Consider the following 14,526-nt stretch of genomic DNA (forward strand, 5'->3'; position numbering starts at 1 on the left):
CAGCATCTAAGCCTTCATGCTGCAATAAAGAAGGCTTGTTATTTAACAAAAAAGCCAATATATTCTCTCTCTCCTATCAGGAATTCCTAACAGGTGGAAGAGCTTAGTAGCAGCAAAGAATTAGGTGGAATAGAGAATATCACGTGGAGTTTACAATATTATGCTTCTGTCTGAATGAAATGCAGCATTCCAGATGTTGCCTACATTTCACTTAAAACCAACTGCTATGATTTATGAACAATAAAAATTCCTGAAATGTAACAGGGCAACTCTGCTTCCTAATGCTGAGAAAACTCTTAGAAGATTATCACATTTTGAAAACGTGCTAATGAGCCACAAAGTCTGATTAAAATCTAAGGTGCAATATTCCAAAAATATTCCTGGTGGTTTAGATAAGTAAGGCTCAGTTTTCACCATTGATGACAGTACTTTCAGACAAATTTTGCAAAGATAAGGAGGTCTCAGTAGTTAAGCCAGTTCACAATAGCTCCTTATTAAGTTATTTTCAGGGAGCAGGGTAAGACAAAACATTAAGACCTGAAAATTGGATAAGAGAAAAAGAAAAAGAAAAATAGTCCACACATACAGACCATTCAGTTGCTAAAATGTGAATGGCTAAGACTTCCAAACATAAAAGATGAAATTTTAATTACTTAATTTAATGCCGATTTATAAATAATAAGTCCAAGTGTCAAGCAGGTTTGAACAAAGATGAACATCTTCTGTTACTTAATTGTGGAGAATAGAATAGTTGGAATCATGTTTTCTAGACAATATCTCTATGGGAGAGAAAAACGCTCACATATTGCAGCTTTGTTTAAGATCAAACTGATCTAATTAGCATTTTCATCTGCTTTATTGCTCAGAATTCCCTTTAGTGAGGTGTGCTTTTGATAAATTTCAAGGAAAGCTTTTTGGAGAAAAGTTGAATTCAGACATATAAAACAAAAAGGAGAAGTTTTCTTCAAAGATAAGCCAGAAATCATCTGAAAACTAAAATAAAAACTGCAAAGTCATAAAAGTACATGTCTATATTAATAATAAGATGTGACTTACACAGATTAACCCAGGATTATTTTATATTTATGATATTCCTGAAATAGGACAAAATCTACCAGAGGAATTTTAATTGAGGTTACATGCAAGTAATCAGAGGGAACAATACTTCTCTCTCTTCTGATTGAATGATAATGTGGCCATATTGGTTAGTTATTTTGTAAGGTCATTATAAATCATAGCGATATTGACAAGCTTGTAATTAAATGTATAAATAATTTTCTGATTTCAGATCATAAGAATTGAAGAGAGTGTTCTCACAGCACACTTCACATTCTGGACACTTGAGGATTTTGTTTCCACTTCTTTGCATGTGGCAGAGATAGACTCAATCCTATGGAGAATAAAACTATACACTTGGCACCTCCTACAGACATTGTGACTATAGGAGTGTGTTCACAAAATGTTACTAATAAGATTACAAACTGAGACAGAGTCAAGATATAGGTAAAATCCTGGTAGACCTTCCTGACTCAACTCCCTGCAAGAAATTTTCACTTGGCTGAAAAGAGAACCCCTGATACAACCATTTTTTTAACATATAATTTCATTCTCAGAAGGGGGAAAAATCAGGTAATTCTATACTTGATTTTGACCAACAAGAAAGAATTAGTTAAATTTAGTTTACAGAAGTGATGCTGAACTTCCATTACACAACCATCTCTTTAAGCAAGTAAATACCTCATTGCTAAAGCAACTACCGTGTGCTGTATTTGCAACACCAGTGCCTTGTGTGGAGTTGGTATAGATATATAACATGAAGTGTTTCAGATGCATATCCTTCATCTTTCCTTAGCATATCTTTAGTGTTTTATTATTTTATAAATATTTTTAAAAGATAATCAGAAAAGTATGTGCCAAGAGTCATCAATAATTTTCTGCATCAACATGCAAGGAAAAGACTAACACTAATCAGTTCTGTACAAACCTTGCTAAGCTTACCTGGGTGGTAAACCTCTTCAGAACTAATCCCAAAGAAGGTTATTCAACTCTTGATATGTTTCTCCTAGTTCATTCATTTCAAGGTGCGTCTTCCTCCCAGCCCCCACCCCCTCCAAAATTACCCATCCTCATCCCTCCCACCCCTTTTACTACACAATGTACATTGTTTTCAAATGTAATATGCCCTTTGCATGTCATAAAGAACAATTCTCTAAGTAGGACCGGTGATCTATATATATAAAAGCCTAAGTGACCGAACAACTGAACGACCAAATGACTGATGGACCGGTCACTATGATGTGCACTGACCACCAGGGGGAAGACGCTCAATGCAGGAGCTGCCCCCTGGTGGTCAGTGTGCTCCCACAGTCAACCTACCGTGGCCGGCCAGCCAACCTCCCGCGGCCCTGATGGCCCCAATCGCCTGTCAGGGACCCCACCCATGCATGAATTCATGCACCAGGCCTCTAGTTTAAGTATGAAATCTCAAATGTTATAGGAATCATGGGTACAACATTACCCTAGAGTTAAGAGGTAATTAATAAGAAAAATTCAACATGGGGACTTTACCAATCAGGAGGAGTTTTCACAGGAGAAATTTCTGCCATGATGACTTACAAAAATAGTTAATTGCCTTCATTCCAATTATATCCTTCTGAATCTATATTACTTCAAATGCTTCTGTAAGCTTCTTGGAGAAATGTTAATCGTAGTGCTAAAGCTAAGAATGCCATTTTGCTGAGTGATTCAAAAAAATGAGTGCTGCAACCCAAACAAAATCCTGATTCCATTTTTCTTAACTAATCAAAGAAGATTATGTGGAAGAAAAAAGTGAAGATAGAGAGCATTTCTCTTGAAGCCTAGGACAAGCTTGCTCTGTTTGAGTAATGTAAACAAAAACCCAGGGTACCAATGCGCAGCCAAGAGGGTTTGAAAACGATTATAAACGTATCACATCTGGCCTAAATATATCTCCTAACAGCTCTGGCATTAATAAACATTCATAAGTGGTTATGGCCTGTTCCTTTCCCCAGTAAATATATTTACTTCTCCGAAATAATTTTCAAATCATATAACCACAGGATGCAAGCGCCTATGAGATAGTAGAGCAATCTATTTCAAAGCAACCAACACAGGCTGAGGCTTCTATTCATGTGTATGAGTAATTGGTAACTGCGTAGATTCAAATATCAGGACCAGTACAGCTAATAATGGTGGCTGGGACTTACCAGTACTTGTAAGGAAGTTAACGTTTCTCATCACACCTTCAGTGTAAGCGCCTGGCTCATAACTGTCCATTTCACCGGTGACGATGTGAGCCACTCTTGCTGCCCGTCCTCTGATAGCACCGGCAGCTCGGTCTAAATTATCAGCATCCTGGTCTCTCAGGGCTATGATACATTTGTTGACATCTTCTAAGATGTGGCTCTCTGTAAGGAAACAGATCAAAATAATTTTGTCAGTATTTTTTTATCACACAAATCTAGCATATTATAATATAAGTTAACTTCTGACTTCAGATGTGATGCATGTTGGGAATGGAGGACAGGGACAATAGGGAAGGAAAAATACAGACATAATTTTGCTCCTATCTCTTTAAGAGCAAAATTTGCAAAATACAGAATTTTACATTTTTATCAACAATCTTTATAGATTATATATTGTTTTATATTCTAGTTCCAATAGATTAGATTTTAGATTTGACTGCTTTGTAGGTGGAAACTGAGTTTCTAGATTAAAAAAAATAAAATGTGTAATAATAGAATATTTAATCCTGATTAAAAGCAACATTATAGAGGTTATAAAACTCTTTAAAAATTTCAGTTGTCCTAAATATATAGCAAAATAAAACTATGGAGTTCTATTCAACTAATCTTCATTGATGTACAATGAAATTTAACACAATTACAGAAATCTAAAAATTAATAAATAACAAACATATGAAATACATAATTTTTAAATTGTAAAGCAGCAACCTCTCTAAGTCTATGAAAACACTTAGATAAATAGGGGGCTTTGAAAAGATTGACTTGAGGCAAGCTAATCCCTGAGAAAGTTGCCTACTCTGAAGAGTGTCCCCCGACCTCCACTGCTCCTTCCCTCTTTGCATGATTAGGGCATGAAGACAGCAGACTTCTGAGGATAGTACTGTTTTCTTTGTCTACGAAATGATTAATACTCCCAATAAAACTAATGAGAGAAGCTGAGCAAATATGGGGAATATCATCAAGACTGGGCAATATTTCTAAGAAATTAAAAGAATATTACAAGAATTAGTGTTTGGCTCTTAGCATTTTCAAATGAATCCCCACTCAAAATCCTTAAGGACTCTATTACTTAAAAACATACTAGAAAACAGCTACAACAAAAAGGCCTTACTAATTTCAGACCATAGTGTTAACTTCCCCCTCCCCCCAGAGGACAGGCATTCACAAAGCTATTTCTTTGCGGCGTCACACCTTTCTTGTCATGGGTAGAGCATAAAATCCAAAAGACCAAATAATATGGTCCCTGGTGACTTTCTGAGACCTGATGACTATCATTCCTCTCTAGGCCTCTTATGCTTCAGTCATATTTATTTTATGATTCCCAAGTCCACCATGTTCTTACAAGCCTCTGTTCCTGTGGGCATATTAGAGTCTTGACCTAGATAGACTGTTCTTTTTCTTTCCTGGATCCAATTTCTGTGTGTGTGTGTGTGTGTGTGTGTGTGTGTGTGTTTGTGTGTGTGTGTGTGGTGGGGGTGAGGATGGGGGCGGTTCCAAACTCCAACAAGCAATTTTGGTGTCCACCTGGGTGTCCTACAATTCAACTCAATCCTGACACTCTCTACCAGAATTGGCATCCGATTCCACAAGACTTCTCCTGCACCCTTCACTTCAGACACCAGTCCCAAGCCCAGTTTGTTACCTATACTTCTGACTGTCTAGCAATAAATCAGAGATTCCCATCACTCCTTCTTTGGGTTTTATTAACTTGTTAAAGCATCCCACAGAACTCAGGGAAATATTTACTTATTAGATTTAACTTTTATAGCTCAGGAACAGTCAGATGGAAGATGCATAGGCCAAAGTATAAGGAGAGAGTATGGAGTTTCCATGCCCTCTCCAGACACACCACTTTCCCCACATCTCCACATGCTCCCTAACACAGAAGCTCTCTGAATGCAGTCTACCCCCCCGCCCCACATGGAGGCTTCACTACATAGATAGGATTAATTCAACCTCCAGCCCCCTCCTCTCCACCTCTCCATGGTTGGTTCCTCAGGCAATAGGCCCCATCTTCAGTCCACTGTCATCTCATTAACATAAGGAAAGAAACCTCAAGGCTTTCAGCACTTAGCAAAGTCCAAGGATTTTACAAGCTCTGTATCCGATATGGGGTGAATACCAAATATATATTTTCTATTATAAATCATAATATCACAGCTGTGAATCCCCTTTGGTCTGATTCATCAACTTCTATTCTTTCAAAATACGAGTCAAATGTTCCTTCCTCAGAAAATTCATGCTGACTGACAACAAGACAAATTTTGTCCCATGTTGTTTGGGATTCCCATGAAACAGTCTATATGTTTCCATTAGGTCTTTTGTCCATGTTCTAATGATGTATTCATGAAAATATCTCTCTGTACACTATGGAATATATGGGAGCACAGGTATTTTATCTTGTTACTTGGAGTAGCCTATCTAGTCTCTAATACAATAAATGGCACCTGTTAAACCAAAGAATATTTGTTGAATGAATGAATTCCTCTAATAAGACACATCTGAGAACAGTAAATTATTTTGTCTACATCCTAAATCATGTGTTATGTACATAAGTAGACATATTTCTGTGACCTTAAATAGTCAACTTGACCCACATCAAGGACAGCCAGGTCATTTACTTGAAAAAGATTAAACACTGAAAACCATTTTTATAAATTCACTCTAATTTTAACCTACTCAGCAGCATTCAGTTATGAATGTATCATAAAGGCATATAATAAATACAGGCAGGATCCCTTCTCAACAGAAAGTGCCTGGGTATCATTACCATCATATTTCCCCTGGAACTGAAGTACAAGTTTAAATGTGGGAGGCATAGCAATCATGAGCTTTTTAAAAGTCCACAGATGTGCACTTTAATGACACATTAAGAAGCTGTTATTTCCCATGTACGTTGGTAAGTTGTGTGTTTTTTTTTAATAAGTACAACATAGGTTAACCATAAATTAAGGTGCTTAATTTTAGGTTGCAGAGTTAATTTTTACTCAATCCTAAAAAATTGAAAAGATATTTAGGGGAAAAAATTCACAATGCTCATTCTTGAAGATTAATTGTCTTATAAACTATGTAATTTCTATTTAATTAAAGGTGAAATCATATCTGTCACAAACTATTCTTTATCTGGTGAATTTTACACAGGAAAAGGTATACAAAGAATATTCAATAACAATAAACTGATTGTTTCCCTCTCCTATAGAAAAAATTATATACAAGCTCAGCAATTTATTTATTATTTGAAGCAGAGAATAAAAACATAGCAAGGGTTGTTTTTGTTCTTTTTTTATTGGTCTTAGAGAAGTGTGTGTGGTTATTGCTTCAGACTGAGCAACACAATCAGCAGCCATAGTGTTAATTAATCACGTGGAAGCATTCTATAGGCAAGGTGAGATACAGAAATAAAAGCCCTACAGGAACATACACAATATGAAAAAATAGTACATGAAATGAGTGGCAAGCAGCATATAACCAGACTTTATCATAAGCAGATATACTGAGAATGTTGGAGATGATGACTATCTGATCTTTTGAATTACTAAGATTAAATATAGCACAAAGGTATTAGGAAAGTGCAAAGTTTCCATTATTGTGACACTTTCCCATTACCCTAATATTTCAAAAAATGCCAGCAACAATTATTTGCACAAAATTCTAAATAATAGAGTGCCAGAAAAAGAAAATAAAAATGTTGGGCACCTCCCACGTATGCACAATAATTAAACAGTGAACTAATTTCCTAAAATCAAGTATTTCTTTGCTACTCATATTTCAGGTGAATTAGGTAGCTAAAAAGTCCTTCATGATAGCTTGAGTTTTTATGCCCAGTTATATAACCTTACACCGCTAAGGGGAAAAAAATAAAACACCAAATATCTTGTATAAAACTCCTTACTGGTGTATCTCTTAAGACTTTGCTGATGGACTAGGATAACTTATTAGACAGATGTAGCAAAAATTATTAGAAGCTCTACATCCAATTTATTTTTTTCTCAACTGTAGATGCACTTGGACTCAACAATTACATCATTTTTAAAATGAGATTTAAAATAAAGAAAATGTTATTATAGAATAAGCACATTTAGAATATTACATGCTTTGAAGAACGATTGAAGACTTGTCTTTATTAATAGTTTCAGAGTGTGAGTTAACATTTGATTTGGGGTGAGTGGTGGGATGTCCTGTGTTACTGAAAATCCTAAAGTGCATTATTTTAAGAGCAAAGAATTGCTAACTACTAGCAATCTCTATCAATCACTTTATAGCTATTCTGAAATGCAAAGGGTTTTTTTTATGTTGAAAATAGTAATAAGTAGGGAGTCATATTGATTTTGAATAAAAGATATTTCATTTGTTGCAAACTTCTCTGAGTAACTCCAACTTTGGTCACTGTAGCAAGTATTAACACAATGAGATTTGAAATGCCTTAAGTTTTTTTTTCTCTGATTATTTTCTTAATTTTTTAGTTTTCCACAATTAGAGCTAGAATTAGTCTCAGGAAAAGTAGAAAAGAAATAAAATCCAGCCAAAGCAGAAACTTATTTTTTCTAAAGGTACTGAGTGATAAGCCAAAAGAGGCTGAGTTTCATAAATTGGCAAGATTAAAGGTTAGCTACCGATTGTATATGAGTTCAGAGAGTTAAGATAATTGATTAAATTTTTTCAGTTGAAGTTGACATATATTATGTTAATTTCAGGTATACAACATAGTGATTAGACATTTATATACCTTACAAAGTGATCACCCTGGTAAGTCTAGTACTCATCTGATACCATACATAGGTATTATAATATTAATGACTATATTCCCTATGCTGTACTTTTGAAGCATAGTAACCTCCATCTTGGGTAAAAACTGCATTTAAAATTTTAACCCTGCTATTCTGGCTTCTGTAAACATTTGCTTCCTTAAATAATAGGGAAAATAAGACTACTCCCATTCCAGAGAGGCCATAAACTCTGCCCCAGACAGAGTTGTCAGTGCTGGTGCCAGGCCAGGCCTTGAGATATAGTCTCACGGCCCTGTCCCAGCAAACAGGACTTTTTCTCAGAAGGTCCGGAAGTCTCATTCCAAATTTGGAAAACAAAGAGCTGAAAAACATATAAATTGAAAAGACTTTCACCATATTGGGCCCCAGAATTTGAGAAGCAAGAGTTCCTCTGAGCCCACTAGTGCTAGCGAAAACGAACAGGACTCCAAATAAATTTGGCTTATTGATTAAGGTGTCTTCTGATTTACAATATAACACTTTACATCCTCATTACTGTTTTTTATGACTGTCAACTAGTATATCTTAATCATTTGCTCTTTCTCACCCATTGCCCAGTCCCCTTCATCTGGTGAACATACAGTTAAGCTAATTTAATTATAAGAAAATAAATTTCTATTTTTGCACTCCTGGGTCTATAAGTGTAAATTTAAATATTTTTAAAAAATATTATTGATTTTTAGAGACAGAGAGACGTTGATTTGTTGTTCTACATATTTGTACATTCATTGGTTGATTCTTGTATGTACCCTGACCAGGGATCAAAACGCAACCTTGGTGTATCAGGTCAATTAAACTACTCAGCCAGGGCTACGGCTATAAATTTAAAAGTCATTAATAGGCAACTACACTAATGTTCAGTAAATAAAAACAAACATATATAATTTTCCTTTCTCTTTTACCAAAAAACAAACAAACATTAAACGAAAGCAAATGGAGTATACCACTATATGTTAATTTTGTGTATCTACTTAAAGGTGGTCAAAATTTATTTGCCAATAATTGATCATGATGATTGGTCTCCAAATTAACTGATATTATACTACATAAAAATCTCAGCAAGTGCTATTTTGAGAATAAGAGCATGCAGGTAGCTAATGTAAAACGTTGCTGATATTCACCACCCCTTTTTGACATCGTTAAAACTTTTCCTCTGTTTCATCTTCTGAACCTAAGTAAGACTATGTGTTAGAAAATGTAAATGATATCAAAGATAAATAAAACAAAATATCTGTCTGCAAAGGGTGTACAAGCTGTTAAACAGAAAGAATTATTTCTTTCATTGTCTTTTAGTCTTCCAAAAATACAATAGTCAAAATTATCATTATTTGATCATTTTAATGAAGTTTTATTAACCTTTATTCCAAAAGTTTGTCCAGTTTCTCTGCACTATAAGCTTTTTATTCTTCATTGGACTTTAACTAGCTCAAACTCTCCTGACCTATTCATGACAATGATCCAAAGAAAAATAAAGTTCAAGATTTCTATTCTCAAACTAGTCTTTTCCAACCCATACTTATAGGAACTCAATAGTATTTATGCAGACACAAATCTATAGAAATAAAAACCACAAAAATACAATAACTGAAGCCTTCATATTTCTTTTAGTATGTCTTACATAAGCTCTAATCACAGTTTCTTCTGTGAAGTAGTTAAGAAATTTATCAAAAGCTCAGAAATAGACCAAAGGTATGATTGCTTATCTTTTGCACATGCTGTTGGGCAGACATTGTGAATCAACCCTACCTGGCAGATATCTAATTCTCCAGGATTATGAACCTTTGTCCCACTTGCTATTTACTGCTGGTTAGAATATTTTACAATTCTGTAGGAATAGATGCTCATTTGTTCTTAAAACTGATAGCCTGTAAATGAGTCTTGTCACATAGAAATGCAAATGAATTTTTATATGGTAGAGATGGAGTGATTTTTATAGAAAAGATCATTCCAAAGGTTACATTTTTATTGTTCTGTAGGACATTTATCAGTTTTGCTTCTAAATTAGAAATTTTATTTAACCATTCTTTCTTTATCCAGTTCTTCTTAACAAAGCATTATTATCTTGGTGACTATTAACAATGAATTTTGACACATGCTCACCTTAAATTTCCAAAAGTCTTGCTTTCACCTTGGAAAATTATTCTTTGACTGTGTGCTTTGACTTAGAAGCTACTAATATTCCAAGTATTTTATTTCTACCCACGTGAAAAACTGTAAAGCAAAAATTGCATGTGGACTCATAGACCTACATGTAAAAGGCAAAACTATAAAGCTCCTAGGAAATATTTTAGATAACCTTGAATTTGAAAGTGATTTTCTAAATATAACACTGAAAGTATAAGTGATGAAAACTAGAACTTCATAAAAAACAAAGACCAAAACAAATAAACAGAAAAACAAACAAAAAAGACTTCTGCTCAAGAGAATGAAAAGACAAGCAACAGACCAGGAAAAAAATATTTCCAAAACATACCTAATAAAGGACTGGTATCCAAAATATACAAAAAAATATTAAAACTCAATAGTAAGAAAACAATAACTCAGCTAATATAAGCAAAAGATCTGAGCAGAAACATCACAAAGAAGATATACAGATGGTAAGTGATTTTTAGTTTAAAAAGATATCTTGTAGGCTTAAAAATTTTCTAACATTTATAAAGTTGTGCAAAAAATCTATATAATTATACTAGTGGCCTGGTGCATGAATTTGTGCACAGTGAAAGAAAACTAATTAGAGGAAATATTCTAATATTGCTATTCGCCCTTTCTCTATAGAGTATCAACCAAATTCACAATCAACAATGACAGATCTAAACACACATGTGCAATTGGCACCAGCGAGAGCTTTATATGTATTGTGCATGCGTGAGTCAACTTAGCCTTTATATATATATATATATATATATATATATATATATATATATATATAAAATAAACTTGTTTAATTAGACCTGCTTTCTGATTTAGCTAAACTTTTTCCAACCCAGTGAAGCACCCCAACTTCTCTTTCAGGTAATTGTCAGCAATACAACAATAAGTATCAACACAAAGCAGATTATTATTGTAGATCACGCAGGGAGAACCAAGGGTAAAATATTTAACTGCAGCAATGTTTGATATATTCTGCGCAGTGAGAAAACCTGAAGTCATTTTCAAGGTCCACCATTTCTTACTTCTTTTCAGTTGGGTCAAGTTTCTAAGCTTTCTAAATCTCCATTTTCTGGCTAATGAAAAGAGGAAGATTCCACTGAGTCTCCTATCTACCTACTCCAGGATTTCTGTGAGGATCAAATGAGATGAGGCACAGAAAAAATGTTCCCACCTGGCTATAAAGCAAGTCATGTTCCTAGGCTGAAGAAACTGCAAGGAGACTAGTCTCTAGGGAGAGGAAGCCGGGCGTTGCTACGTGACATCATTACCAGGCGCCCACAGATATCATTTCTGGGCTGGGCTGGGCTGTGAGCGCATTTTGTGCCATAGTGACTCGACGGTGGCAGCAGCGTTGGCTGTGATTTGGTGGGCTGTTGCTCCGGGGTGGTGGTGGGGCCTGTGTCCCACTTCAGGGAAGCCAAGTGTTGCTTTGTGGGCACCAGGTCCATGGTGCCATTTCTCTGTAAATGGCCAGTGCGCATCACGGCAGCTCCTGAGTTGAGCTTCTGCACCCTGGTGGTCAGTGCGTGTCATAGTGACTGGTCAGACAGACACTTAGCATATTAGCCTTGTATATATATATAGATAACAAAATGCATTAAAAGTTTCAACACTAATTTTAATTGGGCATGAGTTATCATCTATGCAGTTAGAAAGTTAGTTTTAATTATAGAAAGCTTTCAAGAACAGTGCTCTAGTAAAGTTAATATTTTGGAAATGAATGGAGCCATCATAGCCAAAGGAAACCTAAAGCATTCTAGAGATGTCACTGGAGAGATGGTCATAGAAGAAGAAATGAACAAAGTTTTATGACTCACTATTTACGATTATGGTGTAGAAGCAAGTCTAGGGCAACAGAACATTTTATGCTGTCCTTATCTTGACAAATAAACAGAAAAAATAAACCAAACCTTAGTCATTCTCATTCAGCCTTTTCCATTGACTTTTCTTTGACTGAGCTTTTCCATGTTAATTGTCTCATTGCTTCCTCTCCCATAGACCAAGAACCTATTAACATCTAATATCAAAGCCCTGAGTTAAAAAAAAAATAGCTTCGAGGATATTACCAGAGTGAACATCAGGACTGTCAGCAGGAACAGACAGTAGTGAGCAATTCTCCCATATTAAGCAATAAAACCATTCAATTCTGCACACGGGATGCTAATGTTGAATGCCTCTGTTGCTGAAAACTCTTGTAGAAAATAGTCGGTATTTGCTTGGGTGCTATTCCTTGTTTAGGATTGAAAATACAGAATAACTTGCATGTTGAATTACAAAAATTTGTATTATGGGGCACAGGAATAAAAAAAAAAATCCTGGTGTGGCTCAGTGATTGAGCATCAATCCAGGAATCAAGAGGTCACAGTTAAATTCCCACTCAGGGCACATGCCCGGGTTGTAGGCTCAATCCACATTAGGGTGTGCAGGAGGCAGCAGATCAATGTTTCTCTTGCATTGATGTTTCTGTTTCTCTCTCCTTCTCCCCACCCCCCCCCCCAAAACATAATTAAAAACATTTTTTTTTAAAGAAAGAAAATCATGGCACTATTTTAAGTGATGTCTTGAGGTATATGATACATATAGTAGAACAGAAACCCCAAAGAATAAAATACGTAACATTTTAAATGAACAGATAAAATTAGGAACAAATGAGTTGTTTATAACCTGGGAAATCTTATTTATTTTTTATTTCCCCATAACATTAAGTATGCAGTTTAATTATTTCAATTTCCTTCTAAAATACAATATCTCTATACATGAAAAGAAAAGGCTAACAATTAAAAAGGGCAAAACTGTTATTAGATAGATGCCTTAGGGAAGTTCATTTCCTCAGTCAATGAATTTATTTTAAACTCAGTCATATTGTCCTTTCATTAAAATTTATTTTTTCCTTACATTTTGTTCTCAGATGCAAAAAATTTCAGAGTAATCCCTCTCCAGTAGATGAATTTTCTTTCTTGGTCTCATTAGTGATACTTTCAAGGAACCTATCAACATCTGGAATTTGCTACACAAATGACAAACAGGTCCACGAGGTTAGAAGTAATTTCAAGATATGATTTCTTATTCTCAAATCAGTGTCGTTCACAAAATGTTTTGAATTAACATGATTGTTTCTAAAAATATGGAAGTCCCTACAAAACTATATGTAATTAGAGAGGAAAATCAAAGGATGATTAAAAAGTGAATGGTAAAAGACACTGCTTCAAATATATAGGAACAATCCTTACAGGAAACTCAATATACTTCATCCCAACTCAGATTTCTATAGTCTGTGCTTATCTTTTACCTTCCCATGGAGTTTCTCCCTGACATTTTAACAAAGCTCTCTACAGTGATTCTCAACCTTCTGGCCCTTTAAATACAGTTCCTCATGTTGTGACCCAACCATAAAATTATTTTCGTTGCTACTTCATAACTGTAATGTTTCTACTGTTATGAATCGTAATGTAAATATCTGATATGCAGGATGGTCTTAGGCGACCCCTGTGAAAGGGTCGTTCGACCGCCAAAGGGGTCGCGACCCACAGGTTGAGAACTACTGCTCTAGAAGATTCTCTAATAGACCCTTCTCAGTCATCCTACAACCTCTGAACTAGAAGCTAATTTCATCAATCATCAGCAATTTTTCTCTGAAGAATTCACTTTTACTTGATGCTCTATGTATTTTTATACTGTTATTCATTTTTTAATCTAACTCTGAAAACATACACAGGATCCAAAATTTTATTAAATAAACATGTATTTATTCAGATATTAAAAGGATAGTAAAAACCTTTTTTGGATATATATATATATATATATATATATATATATATATATATATATAAATATACCACCGAGGAGCAAACGCTCAACACACAGGCATGGAAACGTGGAACAGACTGACTTATCTCAGAATGAAATAGGGAGGGGGTAGGAAACGTGGAACAGACTGATTTATCTCAGAAAGAAGTAGGGAGGGGGTAGGGAGGGGAGAGATTAACCAAAGATCTTATATGCATTTGAGGCCTGGTGCACAGATATGTGCACCAGTGGGGTCCCTCGGCCTGGCCTGCGGGGACCGAGCTAAAACCAGCAGTCCGACATCCCCCGATGGATCCTGGATTGCAAGAGGGCAAAGTCCAGGCCCAGGGACTTCACCAGTGCACAAATTCATGTACCAGGGCCTCTAGTATATAAATAATGTTTTTCTAAAATACACAGGATGTATTCAGGCAGAAACAATTAACAGGTGCAGGTTCACTAAATTTTATTTTAAAGGTATTGAGATCACTAAATGAAATTATCACAAATTAAAATTTCAAGAGAGCTGCATCGGCTTGGCTCAGTGGATAGAGCAT

General features: G+C 35.3%; 1 protein-coding gene across 1 annotated transcript in view; it reads right to left on the reverse strand.

Annotated features, from left to right (window-relative positions):
• The window catches only part of CTNNA3 (catenin alpha 3), a 1,251,491-nt gene that overhangs the window by 329,823 nt on the left and 907,142 nt on the right, over positions 1-14,526 (reverse strand). Inside the window, exon 12 of the mRNA XM_006089723.3 lies at positions 3,228-3,428. Within this exon, the coding sequence (XP_006089785.1) occupies positions 3,228-3,428 (201 nt within the window). The remainder of the gene's footprint in view (positions 1-3,227; positions 3,429-14,526) is intronic.

Source organism: Myotis lucifugus, unplaced genomic scaffold (genome assembly GCF_000147115.1).
Source record: "Myotis lucifugus unplaced genomic scaffold, Myoluc2.0 scaffold_62, whole genome shotgun sequence".
Lineage (NCBI taxonomy): Eukaryota > Metazoa > Chordata > Mammalia > Chiroptera > Vespertilionidae > Myotis > Myotis lucifugus.